The sequence below is a fragment of the Solea senegalensis genome, linkage group LG11 (assembly GCF_019176455.1).
Source record: "Solea senegalensis isolate Sse05_10M linkage group LG11, IFAPA_SoseM_1, whole genome shotgun sequence".
Lineage (NCBI taxonomy): Eukaryota > Metazoa > Chordata > Actinopteri > Pleuronectiformes > Soleidae > Solea > Solea senegalensis.
The window spans coordinates 10071063-10098452 of NC_058031.1; the positions used below are offsets into that span (position 1 = coordinate 10071063).

The 27390-nt window shown below is 40.3% G+C and overlaps 3 protein-coding genes and 1 non-coding gene across 4 annotated transcripts; 3 read left to right on the forward strand and 1 right to left on the reverse strand.

Annotated features, from left to right (window-relative positions):
- Positions 1-13850: 13850 nt before the first annotated feature.
- trnap-cgg lies at positions 13851-13922 on the reverse strand. Its single transcript has one exon. It is a non-coding gene; the product is annotated as a tRNA-Pro (tRNA).
- Positions 13923-14118: 196 nt separating this feature from the next.
- zgc:174906 (uncharacterized protein LOC571548 homolog) lies at positions 14119-16643 on the forward strand. The gene is made up of 4 exons (XM_044038806.1): positions 14119-14250; positions 15249-15589; positions 15686-15757; positions 15843-16643. The coding sequence occupies exons 2-4, from the start codon at positions 15274-15276 to the stop codon at positions 16121-16123; spliced, it is 669 nt and encodes a 222-aa protein (XP_043894741.1). The 5' UTR covers positions 14119-14250; positions 15249-15273; the 3' UTR covers positions 16124-16643.
- Positions 16644-18423: 1780 nt separating this feature from the next.
- Positions 18424-26636, forward strand: csad (cysteine sulfinic acid decarboxylase). Its single transcript, XM_044039335.1, has 14 exons — positions 18424-18523; positions 23332-23474; positions 23563-23689; positions 23782-23872; positions 23992-24214; positions 24355-24434; positions 24829-24883; positions 24956-25072; positions 25214-25278; positions 25373-25454; positions 25555-25754; positions 25945-25996; positions 26084-26173; positions 26287-26636. The coding sequence occupies exons 1-14, from the start codon at positions 18505-18507 to the stop codon at positions 26458-26460; spliced, it is 1518 nt and encodes a 505-aa protein (XP_043895270.1). The 5' UTR covers positions 18424-18504; the 3' UTR covers positions 26461-26636.
- Positions 18553-22458, forward strand: LOC122777845 (tripartite motif-containing protein 16-like). Its single transcript, XM_044039336.1, has one exon. The coding sequence runs from the start codon at positions 20924-20926 to the stop codon at positions 22061-22063; it is 1140 nt and encodes a 379-aa protein (XP_043895271.1). The 5' UTR covers positions 18553-20923; the 3' UTR covers positions 22064-22458.
- Positions 26637-27390: the final 754 nt, after the last annotated feature.

Below are 27390 nucleotides of genomic sequence, written 5' to 3' on the forward strand. Positions count from 1 at the left end.
ATAAAAAAAAGTTTACTATTGTGGTTAGCTTAGTATGCAGATAATGCTTCATATTAGCAAAAGGTTTCTAACAATGCAACACACATTCTTCCCCCAAAGCCACAGAGGACAATGCACAGAGGACACACTTACTTAGCACGACACTTGTCTCCAAAGTTGTATCCTGCCCTGTGGAATTTGGAGTGGGAAACTTGTTGTGTTTGTTGCTTTATTGATAGCAGTTAGCTAAATTAGCTAGCTCCAAAACGTGACAAGACTCCTCTTTTTGACTCGATGTCAACAAACCGTGTGGTTGTGATTCAAATGTGTGTGCCTCAGATGTTGTAAGTCGATGGGGAATGGGAGTCTGTCGACACTCGGTGCCGAGGTTTATCCCCGAATGGGCGCATGGACTTAAACCGTTCAAATTAGTTTGCGGTGGATGCAGTAAGCGACACTTGCAACCCCGTTTTTAGTCCGCACTTGTTTACATCTTGTAAAAATGAACTGTGCCGAATTGGCTCTTGACAGCTCGTGTTTGCTGTGCAGCACGATGTGTACTGACAGCTGTCTCTGAATTGTTTTTAGAATGAAAAAAACTTAGAAGTGCAGTGATTCTCGGACAAGTTCTGTTCTTATGGTGAGCTTCTCTATTCTGGCTTTTTTACAGACTGGTTTCAGACAGCAAAATAATGCAATCTGTCTGTGAACATCCTCTGTCACCCAGGCCATTCTTGGGTGATGAATTTAACTTAATTAATATTAATACTAATATTAATTTTTTTGCTATGATACAAATCCAACAGGAGGCCAGAATGACAGTTATGGTCCATTGGTGGCTTTAAAATATGATGATGATATGGCCTTGGTCCTATAGGGCTGAATATTTGAGCAAGATGGGTCAATAGTGATATGTATCATTGTTGTTTGATAGCACATCTGAAGATAGCCCCAGAGAAAATCTATAGGTAAGGGCAGACTATTGATCAGCACATATCTTATTAAGTGTTGTGCTGATGACAACTAAATATGTGTCACTGAAATATAGACAATAATGTTACTCATCTGAGTAAATCAATGGGTAATTCTCTTGTGCCTTTTTCAGTTTGGTCACATTCTTAATTATGTATCTTTAAGATAAGTAAACCAATAAACCAGTACATTGACTCTAGGATAGTTCAGGAGCATTTTTATTTTGAGATTTCTGTAGGGAAAACTGCTTATTTGCACATCAATTCCTTATTGTACACCTGGGATAATCTGACTAAACTCTTTTTGTAAAATAAATGTTTTGTTTAAGAAAAAAAAAAGGAAATAGAATTGAGTTTCCAGTTTTGACTCGTCCTTAGAGCATCAAACTTTTTCTTTCAGATTGAGATTTTGATTATATGCCTATTTGAGCTGATTGACCGTGATACAATGCAACAACTTATTCATAATCAACAAAATGCTATTTGAATTAAATTGAACATATTGCTTTTCGAGTGAAGATTAATTTCATCTGTTTAGCTTTTCCGGACCCAAGGGTCATTAGCCACCAAAGTAATTTGGGGAAAATATTACAGTCATTACGTTCTAGCGGAGATTGTAAAAGGCACATAAGGTGATTGCAGGAGGCAAATTAGGTCATAAGGTTGCTCTCCAACGCATATACTCACTGTGTTGGACATTATATTTGCAGAATAATTTAGCATAATACTAAAGGTGCATTATGTGCTTGCAAAATATAGTGTTTATTGCTTTCACAAAAAGAAGAATCTGGACTGAAGTATACACTCACCAGCCACTTCACTGGGTACACATTTTGATCAGCACCTGCTAAACATGGCAGCAACCCAATGCATTTAGGCGTGCAGAAATGGTCAAGACAACCTGCTGGAGTTCAAACTGAGCATCAGAATGGGCAAGAAATATGATTTAAGTGACTTTAAAAGTGGCATGTCTGTTGAGGCCAGATGGACTGGTTTAAGTATTTCAGAAACTGCTGATCTACTAGAATTTGTACACTAAACCATCTGTAGGGTTTAGAGAGAACGGTCTGAAAAAGAGGAAATGTCCAGTGAGTGGCAGTTTTTCTCGATGGCATAGGTCAACGCAGAATAACCATAGAGTGATTTGAAGTGATAGAAAGGCAATAACTCAAATAAGCACTTATTACAGTCAGGATATGCAGAACAATGCATGCACAACACATCAAACCTGGAAGCAGATGGGGCACAGCAGCAGCAGAGAACCACACACCGTGTGCCACGTCTACCATTTTATATGTGTCGTGTATACCCAACAGAGAGGCAGGTGAGTGTATGAATAGTTTTCTCATCTGGTATAAGACAAGCACCTCCACTTTTTTCACCACCTAGGTTTCTTTCTCACCTCAACTCAACGGAGCATGTGGATTTTTGGAGTTGGAGCAAGGTGTTGAAATTTCAGCAAACCTGTGAAGCCTAAAGGTGAAACGAGCGTGTCACTGTAAAAGGAAGCTGCAATTTCATTATCATGCCTTGATACAGTGTTTGCAAGTTCTGCTGACATTGTTATGTCACATATACAAAAACACACGGTACAAAAAAACATCCATTATTCAGTTTCAGGGTTTTTTTTTCTCTGGCACACAGAATTAGCCAAGGTTAATGTGTGTGCTTCAGCTTCGAAGGAAAATGGATAGCACTGTGCACGGCTGTGTGTGGAGGAGCACGGCGGGGTTGACCATTTTCTCCTCTTCTGTAACTTCATTAAAGAAATATAAAATGGCAGGCCATTAGGGCAAAGGCATTCGCCAGCCTCTTATTGAGAGATGCTTTTAGAACAATCTAATCCTCCACAAATTGTAAGGCACTCCAACACTGCACACACACACACACACACACACACACACTAATCTTCTGAATATGACTGAAGATCTGTTAGCTCAGTGAGGGCTGCAGGAGGAGGAGAAGGGTGGCAACACATTTGCACAGTGATAAAGTGGCACCTCTAACGTGGCCGTCTGCTCTCCCTGCCTCCTTATTAAACAATAAGAAGGAGAATGAGGGATCAGCAGACCAGCACAGACTGTAAACCAGAACTTTTTTATATCAACCTCCCTCTCACCCCCGCCTCCCTCCTCTCTCCAACAGCTTTTACTGTATATTCTCACCTCTGTCTCGATGCATGCCTACATTTCTCTCCTACTCCGTGAGAGGAAGTCATTCTCTGTATGTGGTTATTAGTATTGATCTAAACGCTGCGCAACAGCTTTTTCCTGCAGATTTTCTCTCATTCACCCGCCCTCCTTCCCCTTTTTACTATATATGCTTTAATAGCCCCACCACCACCACTGCCCTGCCCCACCCATTCATGTCAGCTCTCTGGCTGCTTTCTCTGCCATATCTGACTGATTTACTGGATATTGTGGTTTTAATACTGCCACACACACACTTGTGCACACAAAGTCACCACAGAAAAAAATAAATTTACACTTGAGTGCTGGCCTGAACATTTTATTGACCAATATACACACACACACACACACACACACCATGGAAACAAACAATCTATTATTAAGGCCATATCATGAGGTCTGCTGGCTTGTTGTTGCAAAATTATAGTAAAAAGAAATTTTTAAGATTGACAGATAAAAAATAAATCTGCTATTTTTATGTGACCCTGCGGCTGCAAACCTCAATGCATTTGAATGAACTCACACATTTGCACAGTCACTACAGCACAGTTTACAACTGTAGGGAAGCCGTACGAGTCAAAAAGCTCATGATCAGCCCCTTTATTATTAATGAAGCATTTAAATAACACAGGTTGAGGCAGGTGTATTATTCATCGGATTAATCACTTTATCACTTACTGTAATCACTCCTCAGTCCACACAATGCAGCATGCACGCACACGTGTGAGCCGTGTCAAAATCCATGAGTTTAACAAGCAGATTGCGTGTGTTGTGATTGGTCACTGCCTCATTGGATTTTTCCTTTTTTAATTCCAGTAAAGAGCTCAGAGGGGTCATTATAGGGTAATTAAACACTTTGAATTTCTATCAATTTCACTAGAGATAAACTGTTACTACCCTGATGTTAATCCTGCCACCAATGCAATACATCCTTAGGCTTTTGCATATTTAGTGCTATATGCATGTCTGTCCTCTGTGGCCCCGTCTATTAGTTTTGGCAGCCATCAGTAATGAAGACACACTGCATAGTACCTAATGGCTTGTGGAAGGGATGTAAACAAGGTCAGAAGAAAATAAAAAACAAAGAACAAAGAAAAACAGCACATCATAATGAGGGCAAAACAAAAGAAAACCACCATCATGGCCAGGCACTAACTTGGCACACAGCAGCAGTGACAAACGAAGTTATTTGTAAAAAAGAAAAATGTGTGGCTTGTTCTGGGGGGAAATCATTTTTAGAGGTACGTCGTCTGCGGCTCAAGCTTGGCCTGGTCTCTGTTGTTGAGAGAACATTGTGACTGTCTCGCCCAAGCTTTTGTGCCACACAGGAGGACACATTGGAAGAACAACTTATAAATAGAGGGCAGCAGCTTCTGGGGGACACAAACAAGGACAGTCACTCTAACAGGACACACTGATACAGTCGGGACCAGAAGAGAACAGAGAGTACCACTGTCTTGAGTGTCTCAAACAACTAATAGAAATGTTCTACTTAAGGTACTGTGATAGTTAAATCGATAAATGCCTTATTAACAGTTTCCATGTTTCTAGTAATCACGGCATCATCATCATTTCCTCAGTGACACTGGGACAGCGTGGCAGCAGTAGAGAGGTTTGACTCACAGTGGTCATAATATAATATGATCGATTATGCATGTATGATTTAAAAAGAAAAGTCTTAAATTCCCTCAGGGGATTTTTATTTATTCATTTATTTATCGATTGATTGTGGATTTCAATTTCATATCTAGCTCATCTAGAAACTGTAACATCTTAGTGAATCCACCACCAGTTCTCTCATTTTGAATTTAAAAGCATTTAGTGAGATGAACTCACTCATCATCGTCATGTCCTTCTGCAGCTCATTCAGTGCTGCAGGTGTATAATTTCAAAAAGTTCTTTTTGTCCCAGTTTCTGTGCAGACTTTTGAACGCAAAAAGACACACCGAGCTGAAAGACGGGACACAAAGATCCACGATACAATAGATACAGAGAAAAAGAGAGAAATGATTATTATAGGCATAATTGTGGCGATGAATGACGAAGAATAAAGATCACAGATTGAAGTCAAGTCTTTTTTTTTTAATTGTACGACCCAGTTTCTAGCCTCAAGGCTTTTTACAGTCTGCACAGCATATGACACTCTGTTCTCAGACAGTGGAGTGAAATTGAAGTGAAAATGTGTGGAGCTCATGGTTCCTCAAAATCAAAATGTCTCCATGAGAACAACCTGGTCAAAGGACATTTTCTGATCAATACCACTGACAACCAAGTAGAAGGAGGAGAGCAGAGGCCCATTAACATTCAGAACATTCAGTTTTCACATGTTCACAGCCAAGTATTGCTTTGCATTATGCATTGTACTTATTACTAACTAAGCTACACAAGACATGCAAAAGATAATTACTAATGTGGGAGGTTAGGGTTATTTTAAATGATTAATGCGGGATTACTTGTTACAGTGTAATTTGTGAACAGTTGAAGTAGTTCACCGTTGGCCTGAAGCCTTTGAGTAAATATTCTTGCAAGGAAAGGAACGTGGCTTTGTGGACCTTTGATGTTATTAAAACTTTTAGGGGCGCGAGGCGTTCCCTAACCCTGACGCTGAAACGCTATTTTTCAAAAACACCTCCCAGAGTGGGAAAATCTAAAAATGTAACCTGGATGAACGGCGAGTGGAAATAAATGTGCAAACCCTTTATATGACTCTTCCTTGCCTTGGTGATTGAGGAACTGAACCAGTACCTACGAGTCAAGCCCATAGGAACCTGCCTAGAGCTAATGACTTTGGGTGGAATTTAGCCACTAAAAATACATGCATTCTGCTTGCATGGTTCACTACTATCATATGCAGAGAAACGTCGGCACTAAGAAAACCTGTACCATGACCGATTGTGGCCGCCTACCACACAGCAAAATGCTGAGTTACATATTATCGGTGTCTCATTTGTACTTGTTCTCGCTCTCAGCATCTCCCCCCTCTCTGTTATGGATATTCAGTTGCAGGTTAATCTGTGCTGGATATTAATTACCGTCTCCATTAACATTTAATAAATACTTCCCAGGTGGGCTTACTGCTGAGTGAATTGAGAGCCTTATCAAATATTAGCCCTTTAATTGGCCTTTCACTCCAATGAATGGCTTTTTAATTAGCTTGCAGTTATCACCCCTCCACCAACCACAGGGCCAGGATGATCAGCAAGTGCAGATGTGCCAGTTTTGCTGAGTGGGGGCATCTTAATGACCTGAGGTAGGCCACTCGTTGAATACTCTATTCCTGCGGCCAAGGGAGGAATGGAGCAATCTGTGGGTTGCAGGCCACAGCCAGACAGTAAGTGATTGTCTGGTAATAGAATGGAGATCTGTGGGAATGGAAAGGTTACAGTTTTTCAATAAGAAAGAGATATGGGTGGTTGTGAATGCATTTAATGTGCACATGCGTGCGCACACAGGCTCACACACACACACATAGCATTTGCACAGAGGAACTGATGTCAAATTAACACAGACATTTACATTAACATCAAATTGACCACTTAAAGAACATTGTGTTAGTGACGGGGGGGTCTTGATTCTGTCTTTACAGTCTTTATTCTGTGAAAAACCTATTTTACACGGAACAATTGGCACAGGAAAATGTGCTATAAATATACGTGTGTGTGAGTGCTTTGTATGTAAAGACACCTGACTGTTGTGTCATAATTAAACTACTTTTGCAACAAATGGAATTAGAAGTTGACTTTTTGCCCTGATGGCTCCACTCATTAGCATTCTCCTGGATTCACCAAGCAGCATGCTAAACTAAACAGGAAGGGCAATGCAGGAAACCTCATTACACGAGCAAGCACAAGCAAGCCTGTTAGACTCTGATCTAGGACGGCAGTGGAGTGACGCAGCATTAGTATAGTAGGAAATGGGTGAGGGAGGAGTCTAATTTGAAATGGACCGCTTTGGTGAGAGAATGACTGCAGTTGGAGTGTGATTAATAGCCGACTGTCAGCTGATTACAGCTGGGCTGTATAACTATAGTGTCTCATATGAACTAACACAAGGCTTCGTTTTCAAAAACCAGAGTTGATATGATGGGCAGCAGGGGGGACAAACCTGAACAGATACCCTGCAGTCCAGTGTACCTGACCTGCATGTATCTGCAACATGGGGGAGAACAGACAAATCCACAGAGCAAATAACTGAGCTGAACTATTTCTCCCCTCATTAAATTTCATTATTCAAATATTAATCCTTCACTTTGCTCACTATTAAATTGGTGCGGGTAATATCATTGGTTGAGTACCACCCGAGGAAATATTGAGCTCTCACCATTTTCACCAACGTTAAAATACAGTGATGTAAACAGGTCGAACTAAATCAACTAGACTTTTCATAGGAGGCAGATTTATTATTATTATTATTATTATATTATTATTATTATTATCTTATTATATATAAGATAATTTGCTCCCTCATCATCATCCTTTTTCTGACGTATACTTCAGACACTGGTATAATGAAATTAGATCAAGGTGGAGTTTGAGATAAGGTGAGTCTAATTATTATTATTATTTTATTTGTTTATTTAATTCGTTATTTGTTTAATTGTCTACCTATTCTGGTCAAAATTCCTCAGCTCCACTCCAATTACATACCCTGGTATACACAGTGGAACAGGATTTCTGGTTTTCCTTCCAAGTACCACCAACCAGAGGCAGTTCGTGTACCACTGGTGGTACATGTACCGCAGTTTGAGAACCATGGATTGAGCGTCAAAGAGAGAAAATAAATAATAATATATAAAGGTAAAGGTAAATCAAACTCGCCTACATCATTTACAAGCAAAAAAAAATCATACTGCACTTCACACCACAATCATTTTACCCACTTTTCCAAAAGCTCTCAAGTGAAGCATTCTTTTTTTTTCCCACTTGAAGCAGTAAGGAGACTTCCTCCCTCCCGCTGGGGATACAAGGTGTGATGCAACGCTGAATCACTGCCACGTCCACACTGCCACCAATTATTATACATACACATACAACCAGACGCAAACACACACATTCCCATCACTAGTGGAGACACAGCGTGAGAGAGTGACGGCTGTCACCGACACTTAAAATCACACAGACACCATTTCAAATCTTTGGATGTTTGCAGGAACACTTTCACACGTCTACACCCTCACAGACAGATCAGTCAAAGTCCCCTCCTGCTTTAATTAGCATACGTGAAGCATAATGATGTTAGAAAAAAAGGCGTGAGAGAGAAAAATCCAGGGGGGAGGACACAACACACAGCACATATCCAGCAACTTCTTTAACCAAGCGAGGATTTGCTGCTTTACCACCACTAATGGGATCATTTGGTTGTATTATCTGGAACCGAAATGAGTGTATCCACTTTATACCCTGTAGGTTGAAACCCATACAGTGCTGCCATTATATTTCTATAAACCCACAAGGACACTAAATACACTGGCAGATGTTTCTTGATGTTCAGGCAATATCACAGTTGGTGGAATAAAGTCCACAGTCACTCTGGTTCTTAAGCAGATGACACTGACTTTAAAACAGTGCCAAACAAACCCCAGAGAAAGAGAGAGGGAGAGAGAGAGAGAGAGGGAGAGAGAGGAGGAGGCTGATGGGTTCCTTTTGGGAGCTCAGGAAACATATCTTACATCTTTTGCCCAAGAGATCACGTCTTGTATAAAAAAAACCCAGTTGGGATGAGGGAGGTTTGAGCTTCATGGCTGAATATATAATACAATATGCAGGCTTGCACTCCAGAATGGTAAGAGCTCCCTCTAGAGGTCACCATGTACTGCATCAGTTTGCTGCTTCCTCCCTCCTTGATTCACTTAGTTCCTTTGTAGCTGTCATAATGATGGAGATTTCCCCTGGTCCGGGAATTTGTCTCGATGCATCTTGTAAACAGCGTCTCACCTCAGCACCGAGTGATGACTTCATTTAATTACAGTGGGTATGAAATGCTGACATCACTTGACACCATGCGTCTCTCGGGGTCCAGTGGCACGATGATCTCATGCAATAAGAGAGCGTCGGGGTTTTCTTTTTTGCCATGACCCCTTTCTGGCTCTTCACCTTAACTTTGTCCTCTTTAAAACAAAGACACTCCTTCATTCGCATGTCTTTGTGTCTCCTCCACCCTTCTCGTCACTTCCGTGCGTGCTTTTAATGAAACCTGAGGACATGTCTGGTCTGTCAGTCAAAGACACTGTCTTTTTCCGTTCCTTAGACTTAAAGGAAGGGAAAATTTGCCGCTTTTCATTAGCCACTCTATGCAGGGGTGCACACAGACCAATACAGGTACACACATAAATTATTAACGCATCTATCAGCGTTAATGGACTTGTCAGTTACTTTACAGGCTCAGCCTATACACTTCCTCCTCAAACTTCCTCTTTCCATGAAGAACACCACCATTTATACTATATATTAAAATTATCCTCCTTCACACTAAAACTAAAGATTGTCAACATTTCAGATGGTTTTACTTGTGTGCACTGAGCTAAATCACACTGAAATCTCTTTTTTCTACTTCACACTCTTGAAATCCAGCGTCGCCGTTGAAACCGTTGCTTCCCACCTACTGCATGTGTTCACTTAGCAGAGAACAGAGGAACAGTGGTCCTCCCTTTGTCCTCCCTTTGTTTCCCCTCTCACTTCTGCTGCCCTGCTCCGATGCTCTTCCCTCCCTCACTCTGGTCTTTCATATATAATGCATGTTAGACAAACAGACATGTCAGAGCCACTCAGATGCATGGCCGTCCCCTCATTGCTACTCCGTCCGGGGGGAGGGTCAGGTCCCGCAGTCCCCCGGTGTGCAGCTCGGCTCCAGCTGAGCTACAGTCATATGCGTCAGACAAACAAACTGTGCCTTCAACAGGGAAAAATCAATGCTGCTCCTGCACCAGAGTCTATTAGTTCAAAATCATTTTCTCACATAAACTCAGAGAGAGAGAGGCCGGCAACGAGAGAAGAAATAATGGATGATTAAATCCAGAAGAAGGTGGGAACACAACTTCATGGATGCCAACAAAACAAACAAAGCACACTAGTTCTTACAATGGAGTTTGTTTGTTTGTTTGTTTTTCTCAACTCAGGTTTGAATTGGATATCTGCAGGTGACTGTTTGGAGTTTTTTTTCTCAAGTGAAAATGCTGCTTCATCAAGAATTTGTCTGTTTAAGTTTATTTTGGAGCTTTATATACAGTGGGCTCCACAATTCTACTCCCATCCTGCAAGTGCATTGTTAAAATGCAAACAAAGCACTGCTTGATTCTTCAGTTCCCTGTGGTTCAGAGAGCTTGAAACTGTCACAGAGTCATTTTCCTTTTAATTCTCCTTTTATTTTACATGTCAAATCTAACTACTCAGTTCAGACGTGAAGAGAATACACTGCTCCTTTGTGTGTCTCTTTCACACACACACACACACACACACGCACCGGGAGACATGTACACACTCAATACTCCGATGTTCCAGGTGCAGTTGTCTGTAGACTGGAGCCACTGCCACATATAAACCTGCGTTATTGCCCATCAGAAGAGGGAAGCGGTCTGATCCTCGCGCACCGCCACTACCACAGAACAAATGGAATATATCACTTGACAGAGAGTGTGATGTGGCCTGAAAAGCTTAGCACTGTGAGTGGGATCACGCCCCCATCGAGTAAGTTCCCTTTCTGCACGCCAAATATGGTCCACTTGTGTGATATAATGCAAAATGACTACGTGCACACTTTACAGTCACATTACATTTGCACTTGAAAACCCACAGACTTCCAGCGTGTGTATAATTAGGAATGCACTCAGTTGCGTTGCACATGTTGCAGTCACAATAAAGATATTCTATTCTATTCTATTCTTTTCCTTGGCTTGGGAGGTCAGTGCTCCTCGGGTTTGTAAAAGACTATTCACATTGTATATCCCCAAGATCAAATGTCATATAATGCAAATTTATGGCATAATAAAGTCATTAGAAGTACATAAAGGTGGATGAATTGTGCCTACAAAGCAATAGGAATGAATGATGGTACTCTTTCCATCCAACATACAGGGAAAGTGAAAAACGGGATTTATTCAGACAGCTAATGCACACAGTGACTCAGGGTATACTGGGTGTGGATGAAATGGACTCAAGAGGCTTTTCCCTTCCACAGAACGCAAAATGTCTGTCCAGGAATAAGATATTGATTTGTCATTTCCCAGAGCTGAAGCTGAGTGTACAGGCTAAGCAGACATGTGAGCAGAGGTTGTTGATAATTGTTGTCCAGCAACAGTTGGACGGCATTTCTCTGAAATGACACAACGGCACATCTACATCATCCACGTAAACCTTGCATGCTCCTGTCAATACACTGTCAAAAACCCATCAGACTTTACAGCAACACATCCTGCGTGCAGTATTAACAATTATGTCTGAACTTCTTGTTCAGATGGAACAAACCAGGCATACAGTTTTAGCTCTAACAGTAAAGAGTATCACTTTGTTAAAGGGCTCAAATAATTAACAGTAGGCAGTGCCAGTAAGTACATAAGCAATAAGTTATATACAAGATATAAAGGAAATGCATGCAGTTTTTTCATTAAATGTAATGGATTGAATATATTAGACATGATAGTTAGGTTAATGGTACTGAATGTGCATAAACTATGGGACAACTCAGCATCTTAAAGTTGAGATACTATAATCATATTTCTTGTACAGTACAAACTGTTGTTACCTGATTTATACAACCAAATTATATTTATATATACATGAATTTACACAGTTTATTGTGCCTCAAAATAAACAGGTGCAAATATATCTACAGGAGCAAAGATCACATGCAGTCAAGGCTGAAGTAAAATATATTTAACAGTAAAAATGATGGAATTATTTCTCAATGTGTCCTCATTAAGCTTGACTGCGCTTCTAAAATTAATGACGCTATCAATCACGATAAAGATAAAATGAAATAAAATGAAATAAACCGGCCACATTTCAGAGGTGTACTGCAGGTGTAAGTCTCAAGTGACGTTTCATCCCAGCTCCAGAAACTATGACACAAGTTGTCAAAACTCCAAACAAAGCAACAAGATGACTGGCGAGTGACTGAGGTGCAACAGATTATCATGGCACTGATGTCCAGAGAACAAGATTATAATAGTTTGGGATTTTTCATGTAATAAGGAGTATTTGCCACATGCCAAATTCTAAAACTTCATAATCAGTAGTGTCATACAAAGATGACTCTACAAAAAAGAAGTTTGTTAGGACAGATGATCAACAGTCTACAATAAATGAGACTGAAGTGCAAAATGTGCATCATACTGCTGAGGTTGGATATAGTTAGTGTGCAGTTGTGTAAAAAACAAATTATATAGCCAACAGACTAAAGACACATAGAATAACAATAAAGAAATAACCCTCATGAGACACATCACGTTGCTTGTGAGTCTCAGGAGCTCAGAGGAAAAACATGAACAAAATTAAAAACCAATAAACCCAATAAAAGACTAGAGGTTTGATTTACTTAGATGAACCAACTCAACCCAATGAACCACATAACCAATGTTATGTCATATAACTTGCATAGCCTTGTGTCCCACATTGCAAATGATGACATTTTTAAAAAAAACATTTTTTATTATGAATGAAAGAAAAAGCTGTCTCAAATAAAACCTTTCAAAATTGCCAGCAGAGGAAATGAATAAATACACTTCATGAACCCAAAAGGATTATGCATGAAATTCTGAAGGTAATGTAAAAGAGTATAGTCACTCTGAGTGAACTTATGCTAGAGCATCATTAGCTGCACATACTCTAGCAGAAATAGAGCAAAAATGAATCAAACCAATTTTCGCTGTCACATGAAACAAATACATCACGGAAGTCTTAACCATCAATGGCAATCTTGTGCAGATATTAGACAGCCATCGTTTATTTTGTCTGCGAGGGATATTTTATCTTATCTACCAGCTGCAGTACCTTAGTGAAGTGGAACTGCATGTCTTCAAACATAGAAACACGTCTTAATGGCTATAGAAGAGATCATGTGAAGGTCACCAAGGTCACTGCTATAAAAGAAACATTTTTGTTCTACTTTAAAAAGTAGGGGAAGAAAAAGATGCGTCAGACAGGCACTGACAGGTAGTACAATACTTCCACCTAGTGGTTATAATTGGTCATGTACACGGTATGCACCCCAGCCATAATGCGACTCCACCTTGTCAGTGATTAATGTAAACTACTGATAAAATAATGGGCATTGTGGGCTATGATATCTCGGTGTTGGCCTCCTTATTGATTATTGTGATCTACAACCAAGAGGATGCTGTTTTTTAAAAAAAATCCACCCAAAGGACAAAATTGAAAGTTCTCCACAGATCAGATGCAGGTGGCCTAACATCAGAGAGTGACAGTGGTCACCACCATCATATGTTAAGGACACATCATTGCTCATTACAGAAGCCTTTGTGCGCGTGCCTGTATTTATATCTTAGACTTAGATTTAGGTAAGAGTCCATGAGTCCACTAAAATGCATGTCTAAAAATTAACATTATGTACTTACATTATGCCATTTACTTAACTGCAATGAGTAACTTTCATAGACAAATCTGAACCCTGCATGTATCACAGACCTGAGTACATATCATGTTTTCAGGGGATTGAACCAGCGACCTTCCAGTTACAAGTGCAAATCCCGTCAAAGAGTGGGCTCGTCGGGGATTTGAACCCGGGACCTCTCGCACCCGAAGCGAGAATCATACCCCTAGACCAACGAGCCACATTTCATGGTCTTTCATTGAAGTATAAACTCGGATCGCTGGATCCAGAGTTCAGAGTGCGGGGTGCATCGCGCATCGCTAGATGTCACTCAATCCTCAGAGCAGGCTCAGATGACTGCAGTGTCATCACCCAGCCACTGGGTGGAAGCACACAGACACAATGCTGCTGCAGCAACAAACATTTTAATGCGATAAAGAAGGAGAAACAAACAGCGGGAGCGGAGAAATGAGAAGATGTAGACCACGAGAAAAAGCGGTGTTTTTTTTCCCCCCTTTCGTCAGAATAAGCTGTGTTGTTTTTGTCGTAATTTGCTGTTATTGTGACTGGTAAGAGTCTCACGAAGACACTCCGTGTTCGTTGCATTCATGAAGCTAAAAAAAAACCCCAGATGTAAACATCCACAGTCAGGAAACCAGGAAATGGCGTTTACTTGTCTGTTCAAAACAAGTTATCTCAGTTATCATGAACTAACTTGACATTAACATATACCTCCAAATAATTATCTGGAGCTGAATTAATTAACTGACACATTTTTAAATGATATAACCAAAATTATTTGATTATTGAGTATTTATTAATGGTAGAAGGCAACAAAACAAAGCGGAACGGTGACAGATAATGTCCTATACACTTAATAATTACTCTGTTATTAAAGTTGCTGTTATGTGTATTGAGCGTGGGGGAAAGTCATTAGTTACAGCTTTGTAAACCACAACAATCAAAATCTCCTCTCTGCGCTGCCAGAGATACAAGATGGATAATGTCTCATGTAGTTAATGTTTGTTTTTAGTGGTGCAGTTAAACTGTTAATGGAAAACAAAATATACCTGTCCAGCTGTCTCTGGAAGCCTCTCCCAGGACAATTCAGCCTTTGCCCCACTGGGAGGACTGAACTCCTTAAGCTTACATGGACGTAAAATTGAATTTAAACACAATTATCTGTTTTATCTTGTATACAACATGACAGAGGTTTGTGGTTTCACAAGCAATCAGTAATTGTATTTATACACAGCGTCTTGGTCACAATCTCCCAAAAACTGCTGTCAAATTTACTGTAACTGCCTGGCATTAAGATGTTTATTTAAATGTTTTGACAGAGAGGCCACTGAGGTCAAATATTATATCTGGACTGCAGTAGCTGCACATTATTCATAGCTACAATAGTAAGAAAACAGCCTCCTGGAGGCACTTACTCTTTGGCCTTGGAAGTGTTGCCTCAAATAAGTAAAAGGATTTATTAGATTTTACAGCTGCATTAAAAAAAAAAACGAGGATGCATGTCATTCATCATCAGTGTTGTCTTGTTTTTTTTTTTCTTTCTCAGGAGTTGATTTAAGACGTACCCAGTCATGGCTGAGGAACCCGCAGCGGAAATCCAGTTACTCAGAAAGCACAAGGCCAAGCTGATAGAAATCCTGAGTAGCGATGCCGACTTTGTGCTACAACATGCAGACTCTCGCTGTCTGCTGTCCCTTCATGGCTATCAGCTGGTGAAAGCTTGTCATATTCCCAGTGTGAAGATGACAGAACTTCTGGACCACGTCATCCAGAGAGGGCCTGAAGCAGCACAGGGACTATTAGAACTACTGAAGGACCAGGCCTTACAGGAAACCTTTCCACTGCTTCATTTTGTTAAGGATCTGCAAGTCACATTGCTGTCCTCAGGTAGGACAAAGTCTGTTTGCTAGTTCTAGCAATGTAAACATAGTGTACTTTTATGTCTGTTTAATGTTCAACTTTCTGTGCTGTTTATACAAATAGTAACAACAAGAAAGAAAAAGCCAACAACAGAATTACAAGAAACCATTCCGGCCAAAAAGATCTGCAACAACAGTGAGTGACACTTTAAATAAGAGTGTTCCCCTTAAAACACTGCAAGATCATGACCTGCTTTATCTGCCTCCGTCTCATTGCACAGGTTCCCACATAGTGACAGAGAAGCAGTTGATGACTGCGGCTCGAGCCATTGGCAGATCTTGGCGGGAGATCGGCAGACTGGCTCTGGATGTTCCCTCTGTAAAGCTGGAGCAGATTGAGGAGGATCATCCTCTTCATGTGGAGAGAGTATTCGCCATGCTGCGCTACTGGCGAATTAGCCAGAAGGAAAAAGCCACCACAGCTCACCTGCACGCTTGTCTCAGTCAGGACAGCTGGGCACTGCCACCTGAAGGAATTGATTTCCTGTTGGAGACGGACTGATTTTGCTGTCTGGTACCTGCTGAGATTGGCACTCACAGGAGAGACTGTATATTCCTCAACACATAGACCGTTGATTCATATCGATTATTGCATGGGATCAATCAATGTTAATGTTTGATTTAATCATAATCATAACAATTTCCTGATATCGCTGCATTTTCTGTGAATTGTGTCTGCAGTAGTAGTTTTAGATTCAGGTAAAAGCAGTGGTCTTGTCACTGTAATGTAAATATACATTTATTTTATTTTTTATTGTTGCGCTCAACTTTTTATGAACTGAAGGTTCAACAGATATCCTTAAAAATAAGTTTTTAAACTAGACACAAGGACACCATTTGAAGGAGTTGCACTTCTTCTGCTTTCAATTTCATTTAAATCACATTTCTTCCCCATTCTGATGCTTAGAATGGTGCTCAGCTGGTCGTCTTGACCATACATTTTTGAGGTGATTGGCTAATAAGACAACCGACAGTTAAAGTGTTTGGTGTGTGTATATGATAAAATGTTCATTCTTCCATAATTTTGTCCATCAATTTCATTGTTCTGCACTGTTAAAAACCATTGGTAACCCTGGACACTGGGCCTAGATGGGAGCAGAATTTTTGTATTTGCACACACACACACACACACACACACAGTCGGAACAAATAAACAGGACAACTAAGGGATAATTTGCTGTGTGGATTGCTTACAAATCACAAAGTAAATATGAATAATACTAACACAACAGTCATATTTTTATGAATCATAATTTAATAGGCTAATAAAAAGCTGAATGAAAATTTCGGAGGAAGGCCCAGGACATGCTGGAGGGACCCGGATAAGTGGGAGAAGAAGACGACAACAACTTTTGAGTAGCCTTTCTTGCCGTGTTGCAGCATCCTCTCTTTGTCTTCACTGGGAAATGTGCGACCATGTCCTTGAGCACGTCCACTGATGGTACACATGACCTCCTCGGAGCAGTCACAGGTCTCTGTGGTGTGATTGTCCGTGATGTCACCGATGATACTGGGCTCCCACTGCGTGAAGATGGTCACTCTCTCCTTGGTGTGTTGACTGTTGATTTTGTATGAATAAGATGAGAGAAAGATAAATTGCCAGACAAACAGTAAAAGCAGTAAACAGCAATTAGTTAAATATTGAATACAGTAAACAACATAAATGGATTCTTACCAGGAGGAGAGAAGATGCTAGTTGTGCCTGAAATCTCCTGTTCAGAATCTCTTTCTTGGGAATATTGCACGCTTTGCAGTCTTGTTTGTAGAGGAGCCAGGCGTTGATCACGGCAAGGATGGTGGATGGTGTGCCAAAAGATGTAAATGTACCAGCGGCGCGATTTCATCTGGAACTTGTATTTGGCTGCAAATGAAGGTACCCGCAATGTAAGGCCTCTAAACCTTCATTAAGGATTTGGTGGCTTTGTTCCAGAGTTGAATCTTTTTCACAGATTCTGGGCCAGCAAAGGATGACACAAGTGTGTCTGCCCCGTTTGCCTCCACTCTGATGTCAAAGCCTTCTCTCCCCCTTTTCTTTAAGCTCTTCTATTAAAAAACACAATTAGAAATTGTGAATCATTAAATACATTATATTTCTAGTAACAAGTAAGTCTTTCTCCATAATATGGAGGGCATAACACTGTGTTATGTCGCCATGTAATGTGCAATGTGCTGCTATTTTGACTACCATCCTCATCCTTAATAAGCAAACAATAAGACCTACTGACTATGTAAATGTGGTCTGCAGGTCTGCAGCTAAAAGTGATGTTGTAATTTGCCTTACAAGGGTTTTTGTAATGAGATTCTCAGTCAACCAGGTCAAAGAGACCTTCAGTAGTTGCTTGAGTAAAGGTGAAGTAATGATAATAATACAATTTATTTATAAGGCACTTCACATAGCAAAATCAAAACAAACAGTAAAACAAGTAAAATCAGCACAAGCGACATATGATGATAAAAGCATGTCATTTCATCTCTCATCCAAAAGGCCTTCTTTAGTTCTGACTAAAATAAGTTATTACAGTATATTAGTGGTAGGTGGGAAAATGCTGGTATGAGGGTCTGTAGGCTGGATACCTGTCTAGACAGGCTAAATACCTGGAGAACTGGGTGAAAATGTAGCACCTATTGAATTTTCAAGTTTTCCTTGCTGACTGTATTTGTAGTTGGTCATAGAAACTGTAAAGTAAAGTAAATCATATGTATGTGTGTGTGTGTTTCCTTCTGCTCTTTAACCTGGTGTTAGATAACTTTAATTTTTATCGGGGACAAAGGTTAACTCCCTCCTACTGTGCCTGTTATTCTGCATTGCTCTCTGCATTTTCACCTCCTATCCAGTTCCACTAGCTCGTGGGTGCTTTACTACTCTGGACTGGAAGTGTGGCTATGGCAGACATATTTCCACGTAAGTACAGTGTCCTCTAGGGGGGCGGGTCGACCCCAAAGTTGGTACCAGTATTGGATCGATACTAGCTTGATAAGGTTGATGCTTTTGTTAAATATTCTTTTCTAAATGAAATCTTCTTGGACGGTTTATGCGAGAACAGACCCCCTCTCAGTTCTGCTTGCACTCTCTCTGCTCCCCCTCCCGCTCCTGTTTCCATCTGTTTTGTCACGTGACTCAGGCGAGCAGAGCTAGTATCAGTTCTGAAGTTGGCATGGTGGCAGAAGGGAAAAGAAGCATTGTGTGGACACTTTAGACCCCACAAAAATGTAAAAAAAAAAAGAAAGTTGTTTGGTACTGTGGCAACACAAGTAATCTCTATAAGCTACACAAGAAACAGAACTTAAAAGTAAAAAAAAATACTATTTACCTCACTAGCTGCATTCAGATAGGTCATGTGTATGCATGTGCATGTAGGCGGGTTGTAAAGTTGTGTTTAAAGTTGCTGTTTCTGAACAAAAACCTTAGACTGAAGGAAAGAAGAGTCCAAGTTTTCTTCTCTAGTAACAATTGTGAGCAGATTTGATTTTCGCAAGCTGTATTCATAATTAATCGTTGTGAGATGCTATAGGATGTTTAGAAATCGATTATATAAATGAAAACACAAGAATTGTGTTGAATACATAATACATACATACATTAACAAACATGCACTGTAGAATGATGAGTAAATGAGTAAAAATACTAATACTAAGAGTAAAAATGAGTATCAATATCTACATTACTGGCCCATATCTGTATCGGATTGATTTAAAATGTTAACCACATGTACTGTCGGTACACGTTTACATGCACACTGATCTAGAAAGAGACACATGTGACCACACCAAAATAAAGAAACTATCATGATTGCATATGCAGTACAGCCCTTTCTTTGACAAGTGTGCTATAATGATAATTAAAGCAGCATTGTGCGGGCCCTCACAGCCCCCACTTGCAGACACACATGCCAAGTTTCAAGCTGATCAATCAATGTACGGGCGAGTTACAGGGCACTTCCTGGCCGACATCGCATTCACGGGTCAAGTTCATGTTCGTAGACATGTTCAAGTTTCGTGCCAATCAGACAATGTATGGCAAAGTTATAGTGCACTTCCTGTTTCATGGTGAATCGTCGAAATTCGCCCAAATACCAATGGCCGCTGTGGCCATGCCCTTTTGAATCTGCAATACATTTCAATCACATTTGGGACCAGTACAAATTGACAAGTTTGCAGGCGCCCTCAGATTTCATTCAGTTACAAAACTTGTAAAATGCCAAGATGGACGCCAAATTCAAAATGGCTGACTTCCAGCTGAGTCGAGGTCATGGTCCCAATGGGATTTTTTGTTTGTCTTGGGTCGAAACACGTTCCCACCAAATTTTGTGAAATTCGGCACAACTAGGTTTCGGCCCACTCCATAGGCGTTTGACCTGAGGGGGTGCTACTGAGCCATTTTTCATTGGTTTTTCGCAAATTCCATTACTTGGAATAATATTATTTTTTTAATGTTTATATTTTGTTCATACAAAAAGCGTTGTAACACAAGTTATTTACAGAAGAGAAAAAGATTGTGCTCAAGATTCACAGCCACGTAGCAACATTTCAGAATATGTGTTCGTCAATTTAAAATGTCCTCATGAAACACGATGACACAACCGAGGTTTGACCAAAGTGCTGGACATTGATCGCATCGAGAAAACAGCCAGACATAAAACAATAACCAATAACCATTATTATATTGCACCACATGCTGTACACGACACAATAAAACACACACCCAGACTATAATTCGCATTATACGTTTTTACTAGATTGGATGGGTTCTGAAAGTTATTTCACTCCTTTGTAGTAAATCTGAATTTCATAAGGTAAATAAAGGCTGGTCGGCGGAGAGACATTCTGCTGGTCAGATCTTGTATAATGTGCCTGATTAAGTCCCTGGTGATAGCAAGCATCCATTGTTATTGTTCAGTGTTTATTCTTTCTTTATTCTGATATTCCACTTCCGCCAAAGGTTTGGTTTGTCTAAGCGTTTCGAGTAATCATGGCGACAAAAATCACAAAAAATGTCCACAGATATACCACTTTGTCTAAATACTTCAAGTTTTAAAGGTTCCATCTACCCAAATTGGCAGCAAGAAGTAGGCATGGTCAAAATTTCGCCGCAGGAATGTTCTAGTTCTAGAGGGTTTGTCTTTAATCCAAGACGTAGAGCTGACAACAGCAGTCAACAGAAGAGTTGACTTCATGTCGGGAGTGGGAGTGGTCTGACAAAGATATGATAAGGTGATCCTTTATTAGTCCCACATAAAGGACATTTACAACACAACTCAAACCACTTTACACTTGAAGACGGTCGTTGTGACTGAGAGGTGAAATGGCACAGGCAGGAGTTCAGCTGCAGAGAGAAACCTTCTCTTGTTCCATCTGTTTGGATCTTCTGAAGGATCCCATGGCTCTTTCCTGTGGACACAGCTTCTGTATGAACTGTATCAAAGACCACTGGGGCTCAGAGGATGAGAAGAGGATCTACAGCTGCCCTCAGTGTGGAGAGGCCTTCACACCGAGGCCTAAACTGAAGAAAAGCACCATATTAGCAGCTTTAGTGGAGGAGCTGAAGAAGACTGGACTCCAAGCTGCTCCTGCTGATCACTGCTATTCTGGAGCTGAAGATGTGGCCTGTGATGTCTGCACTGGCAGGAAACTGAAAGCTGTCAAGTCCTGTTTGGTATGTTTGGCCGCTTACTGTGAGGAACACCTCCAGCCTCATTATCAATCACCATTAAAGAAACACAAGCTGGTGGAGCCCTCCAAGAACCTCCAGGAGAACATCTGCCCTCGTCACGATGATCACGACACAGTCTCAGCTGCAGCAGAGAGGAAGCAGAAGCAGAGAGAGTTGGATCTGACAAACATGTCACTGGCTGTGGCTGAAGTGGTTTTTTTCCTGCCAGAACCAGAACCAGAGACCAGAGCTGAATTCTTCAGATATTCACAGGAAATCACACTGGATCCAAACACAGCTCACAAATATCTGATATTAACTGAGGGAAACAGAAAAGTAAGATTCAAGGCAGAAGATCAGTCTTATTCTAGCCACACAGACAGATTTACTGGGGAGTGGCAGGTCCTGAGTAAAGAGAGTCTGACTGGACGTTGTTACTGGGAGGTGGAGTGGAGAGGGGGAGTTTTTGTAGCAGTGACGTACAAGAACATCAGCAGATCAGGGAGTTCAAATGAATGTGGATTTGGATTTAATGAAAAATCTTGGGTTTTAGTTTGTGAACATGGAGGGTTTTTTTTTCTTCACAACAGAATCTGGATTAAAGTCTCAGATGATTTGTCCTCCAGAGTAGGAGTATACTTGGACCACAGTGCAGGTCTTCTGTCCTTCTATAGAGTCTCTGACACCATGACTCTCCTCCACAGAGTCCAGACCACATTCACTCAGACTTTCTATGCTGGAGTTCTTTGTCTTTTTCCTGGAGCCACAGCTGAGTTCTGTAAACTCAAATAGACCTGAGTTCTTACGGAGCAGTGAGTTCAACTATGTGTTTAAATCTTTGACTTGTCTGCTCGCGTTGCTCTGATCACCTGTCAGTCAAACAGGGTGGTTTTCCTTGTCACTTTGTAAAGACACAAATCTATAATCACATTTAAAATTTGTCCTTGTTTTTCTGTATCGATGTCAGATTCTTTGATGTTTGGTCAAATTGTCATGATCCTGATGATCATCAATGAGGAAGCCATTTGTTCTTTTCTTTTCTGTCACATTGAGGTGAAACAAAGTCATTCAAATAGAAAACAAACAAACCATCCATTGTTGATGATTGTATTATATCATCATGTTGTCATTGTTTTATTCCTTATATATATGTGGAGTTTCAACCAGATTATTGTTATTTTTCAAAGTGGTTGTTTTTTTCTTCCTAAATAAATAAAACAAATAAATAACAAAGTTTGTTTCTGTCCTGATTATCAATAAAGATAAGATAAGATGTTCCTTTATTCGTCCCACAATGTCAAAGCAGATAAAAATCACAGCAAGTTAGAAAATAGAAGAAAATAGAAAGAAGGTAAGAAACTAAGTTTTCAATATACTGTATGCATATAATACATACAGTATATACAGGAAGACAATAATAATAATAACTAAAGCTGCAAGCAGCGTTGTGCGGACCACCGCCACCCCCTGCCAGCAGGCCGGGTAAGCCCTGGACTCTGTGTTCAGGCTGGGTCACTTATCTCACATGTGAAGTTTAGTGCAGATTGATCAATTCAGTTTTTGGTTGGCCAACTTCTGTGTGCAGGTGACGGTTTATAGACGTGTTCAGGGAGGGTTCCTGGTCTCACATGTGAAGTTTTGATCAGATTGGCAGTATGGCAATGTTACGGGTCACTTTCTGCAATTACAATAGGTCCTCGCACCACTGTGTGAGTGCTCGGGCCCTAATAATAATAATGATAATATGCAAGGTAGACAAAACCTGATTATCCACTGAACCCACAGATTTACCATCGTTCACAAGCTGCCACATTCAATTATTTGGCCATAATGCAGATGTGAGTCAAAATCTGACTGTATGATCTGTCACATGTAATAAATATTCATTTATCTACTGTTTTAAACATCATGATAAAGTCTCAGGCAAACAATAGTTGGGAATCACTGACTCTGCATTCATTTGTAGTTTTGTGCGTATATAAACATTCTCAATGATTATGTGGTCAGGTTAACATCATATTTTGATCCAGTGTGGATACTGTATCACTTGACTTTTGCAGACACGCAGACTAAGGAACCAGCTGATTCCCGTGACCTGAGTGAGCCTCTCATTGACCACGCTGAAGGCCAACTCTTCCTGAATGAAACCTTTAAAATCATAGTGGAGGACGTGCTCCGCAAAGGCACGGACGTCAATGAGAAGGTCTGCCGTGAAGCCAAACTCCACACAGTTCTGACAGATTACACTGACTGCCTTGAACACATCTCATCAGCCATGTTTCTTGCTGCAGGTTTGTGAGTGGAAGGAACCAGAGGAGCTGGCTCTGCTGCTGGATCTGGAGCTCAGGTCAACGGGCGAACCCCAACAAAGGCTCCTACAGAGGGTGAAAGATGTCGCCAAGTACAGCGTCAAGACAAGTGAGACGGCTGGTGCCAGTTAAAACATTTGATTAGTTTGACCTTTCTATATTTGATATGGGCCTTTTTTTGTCTTTCTATGCTTCTTTCAGGTCACCCACGTTTTTTAAACCAGCAGTATGCTGGGGTGGACTACCACTCCTTGTCTGGACGATTTCTCAGTGAGGCTCTCAACACTAACCTGTAAGAAACACAAAATACTGTGCGTAATTAAAGTGTAGAAGCACATAATCACACCTGTGATACAAAAATAAAAGACAATGCAAAATAAAGCTTAAAATGATGCTATATTTCCATTGCAGTCACACCTATGAGGTGGCTCCTGTGTTTGTGCTGATGGAGAATGAGGTTCTGAGGGGGCTGCGTCACCTGGTGGGCTGGACAGAAGGTGACGGTCTTTTCTGGCCTGGGGGGTCAGCCTCTAACATGTGTGCCATCAACCTTGCACGCTATCAACTTTTTCCAGAGGTCAAAAGCCAGGGGCTGTTCGGTCTCCCGCGAATGACCATCTTTACATCTCCAGAGGTCAGAATATTCTGTTCAACACTGCACATCCGAGGGAACAAGATTACAAATAGAAAGCTGAGCATTGTAGAGGCTGTTCATGTTTGTTTTACCATCAGTATGCTGGAAAAACTAAAGAGAATTCCTCTTATTTTTCCCAGAGCCATTACTCGGTAAAGAAAGGAGCTGCCTATCTGGGAATTGGGACTGACAATGTTATTATGGTGAAAGTGGATGATAGGTAAAGTACTGTTCATTGTAAGAGCTGAACAACTGATGTGTTAATTAATTTAACAATACATGTGATTGATTGTTGTCACTGATTAATAACTCATTTAAATTACTAGGCAAAGTTTCCCAAAATCATCTGGTTTGAAATTTAAAAATTTTAGGCTTGACATTTTTATCTCAGCTTTATAGCATTGTGACATTTTCTATAATAATATCTTTAAGATTTTGAATGTTGGTTTAATACAATAACCACTTTAAAGATGACCTTTCCAATCAAATTCCACTGTCAAAATAAAAAATAATCATGTTGAATCCTTTAATTAACTGATGATGAAAATAAAAAATTGCTTTTAATCTTATCACAATGATGCATTGCTGATATTCTTTGTACCTTTTTTCTGCAGAGGGCGTATGATTCCAGGTGACCTGGACGAAAAGATAACGCTGGCAAAATCACAGGTAAGTTTGTTTCTTTGCAAATCATCCAATCAGTGATGCTTTCTCTTCATTCACTCATGTTGTGTCTCCCAGGGTACAGTGCCCTTGCTTGTTAGCTGCACATCAGGGACCACAGTTCAAGGTGCCTTTGATCCACTGGACCAAATTGCTGATATCTGTGAGAAACATCAGATCTGGATGCACGTAGATGTGAGTCTCCCGTGTGTGTGTGTGTGAGTGTGTGTGTGAATCCATGTCTATCGACAAGCCCTTGATTTTGTGTAAGCTCGTCTTGTATTCATTAGAATTTCAGAACATGCTGAGGCTTGTTTGTTTTGTCATGTGTTTCAGGCCGCCTGGGGAGGGAGCGTGCTCTTTTCCAAGCAACACAGACATTTAATGAAAGGTGTTGACAGGTATTAATATGCAAAAGATGCATTTTACACGGTAGAGCTAATTAACTATGGATGTTGTCTGACAGAGGGTGTGTGTGTGTCTATGTGAGATCAGAGCAAATTCTGTAGCCTGGAATCCACACAAGATGCTGGTGGCTGGCCTGCAGTGTTCTGTCTTGCTGCTAAAGGACACAACGGTCTGTCCTCTCCCTGATACGCATAATAATGTTTTAATAGTTTTTTGCTTGAAACAAAAAGGGAACATTTGACATACATTTATCTGCCTTGTTGTTGTAGAACCTGCTGAGGCAATGCCACACAACCAACGCCACATACCTCTTCCAGCAAGACAAATTCTACGACGTCAGTCTGGACATTGGGGACAAGTCTGTTCAGTGCGGCCGTAAGGTGGACTGCCTTAAGCTGTGGTTGATGTGGAAAGCTGTCGGCACTGATGGCTTGGCACAGCGTATAGACAAGGCTTTTCTCCATGTTGGGTAAAGAAAGCTTGCAGCTGTAATCCCATTGTTTTGTTTCAGCAGAATTCGGCTTGGATGGTTAGGTGTAAAATGTTGGTATTAGTCTTGCCAAATAGCCAAATAACTCAAATATCATCTTTTTATTTATGCATTTATTTTACAAAGACTCTTAGCTTCCAGACTGAAAGAGTGTTATGTTCTGCTGCAGGTATCTGGTAGAGCAGATGAAGAAAAGAGAGGGCTTCCATCTTTTGGATGAGGTAAGTAAATGCCACAAGCATATTGAGAAACACAAGTCATTATATGTGAAACAGTGATGAGCTTTCTGTATGTGCCTCCATTAAAAGCCAGAGTTTGTGAACGTTTGCTTCTGGTATATACCATCCAGTCTGAGAGGGAAGGAAAGGGATGCAGATTATCAGGACAGGCTGGCTAAAGTAAGTTTCTATTCACACATGACATGCACAAATTCAACCTCCTCATGAGGTGTTTTTCTTTTATTATTTATCTTATATGACAAGTTGGTTGTGTGTGTTTTTTTCTCTCAAAGGTGGCTCCTGTTATCAAGGAACGCATGGTGAAACGAGGCACAATGATGGTTGGGTACCAACCTCTGGGAAACAGAGTCAACTTTTTCCGTGTGATTGTGTTCTCGCCCCTCGTTTCCCAGAAAGACATGGACTTCTTCCTCAACGAAATTGAAAGACTTGGGAATGATTTGTGACTGAAATCACAGCCTGATTAGATCATTTCAGGAAGCTGTCATAAAAGAAACTAAAGTCGGTTATGAGTTTTGAAAATCATAGACCAGAATGTTAGTTAGTTTGTTATGTATGATTAATGAATTAATTCATAACATTGTATGTAGATGGTTGAAATAAACTGTGATATACAAACACACTTGTTAACTTGTTGTGATTCGTTTTCATTTTTACACCTGAAGCTTGGCTTAGTTTATTCAGACCGAGGAAAGAAAGTTAAGCTTTATTTTCCTCCTTTTTCTGTTTTCTTCGTGATGTCAGATAAATTACAAAGAGCGAACACAATGATAAGTTACACAAAATGAAAATGTAATTCAGACAGACCCCAGGTCAGACTGTACTTGTATGGTTTTACGTGGAGTTACGTAAAGTTAAAGTAACAAGAGTAACAATTTTAAATTCAGGTGCCTGATCCCATTTTAACTCAATATCTAGTTTCACATCATTCTCTCCAACACTGAGCTGACAATTACTATTATCTCTTCCATATGCTGGCTTTTCATCTCATCATCACTCGTCTTCACTGAATAATAATAAGCAAAAAAAAAATCAGCCATTCCTTTTCTACAAATGTTAATTCTATTTGCTCTGCTCATTTCACAATAAAAAAATTCCACTCATTTACGTCACCCTATAGTTATTACAATGTTTCAACATGATTTAATTTTGATACTTTTTCCTTATAGAGTTTCAAAGAAAAATAACATTATATTTCAACAAACAAGGCTTAAACTATCGCATGCTATATTTTGTTGTATGAAGAAAAAAGTATAGATAGGTAGATAAATAGATAGATAGATCGATAGCTAGATCATCCCTGTAGACTCAGTAGATGGCGCTATGCACTTTTAAACTTGGTACGGAAACCGCAGCAAAACACGTAGAAGGAGAAA

What these genes read in the sequence shown, in the direction of transcription:
- zgc:174906 (XM_044038806.1), top strand. Translation starts at nt 15,274, where the DNA reads ATGGCTGAGGAACCCGCAGCGGAAATCCAGTTACTCAGAAAGCACAAG. An exon ending in AGTCACATTGCTGTCCTCAG is followed by an intron (nt 15,590 to 15,685) that starts GTAGGACAAAGT and finishes TTATACAAATAG; the next exon opens with TAACAACAAGAAAGAAAAAG. An exon ending in CAAAAAGATCTGCAACAACA is followed by an intron (nt 15,758 to 15,842) that starts GTGAGTGACACT and finishes CTCATTGCACAG; the next exon opens with GTTCCCACATAGTGACAGAG.
- csad (XM_044039335.1), top strand. An exon ending in TAACGCTGGCAAAATCACAG is followed by an intron (nt 24,884 to 24,955) that starts GTAAGTTTGTTT and finishes TGTGTCTCCCAG; the next exon opens with GGTACAGTGCCCTTGCTTGT. An exon ending in TGCTGCTAAAGGACACAACG is followed by an intron (nt 25,455 to 25,554) that starts GTCTGTCCTCTC and finishes TTGTTGTTGTAG; the next exon opens with AACCTGCTGAGGCAATGCCA.
- LOC122777845 (XM_044039336.1), top strand. Translation starts at nt 20,924, where the DNA reads ATGGCACAGGCAGGAGTTCAGCTGCAGAGAGAAACCTTCTCTTGTTCC.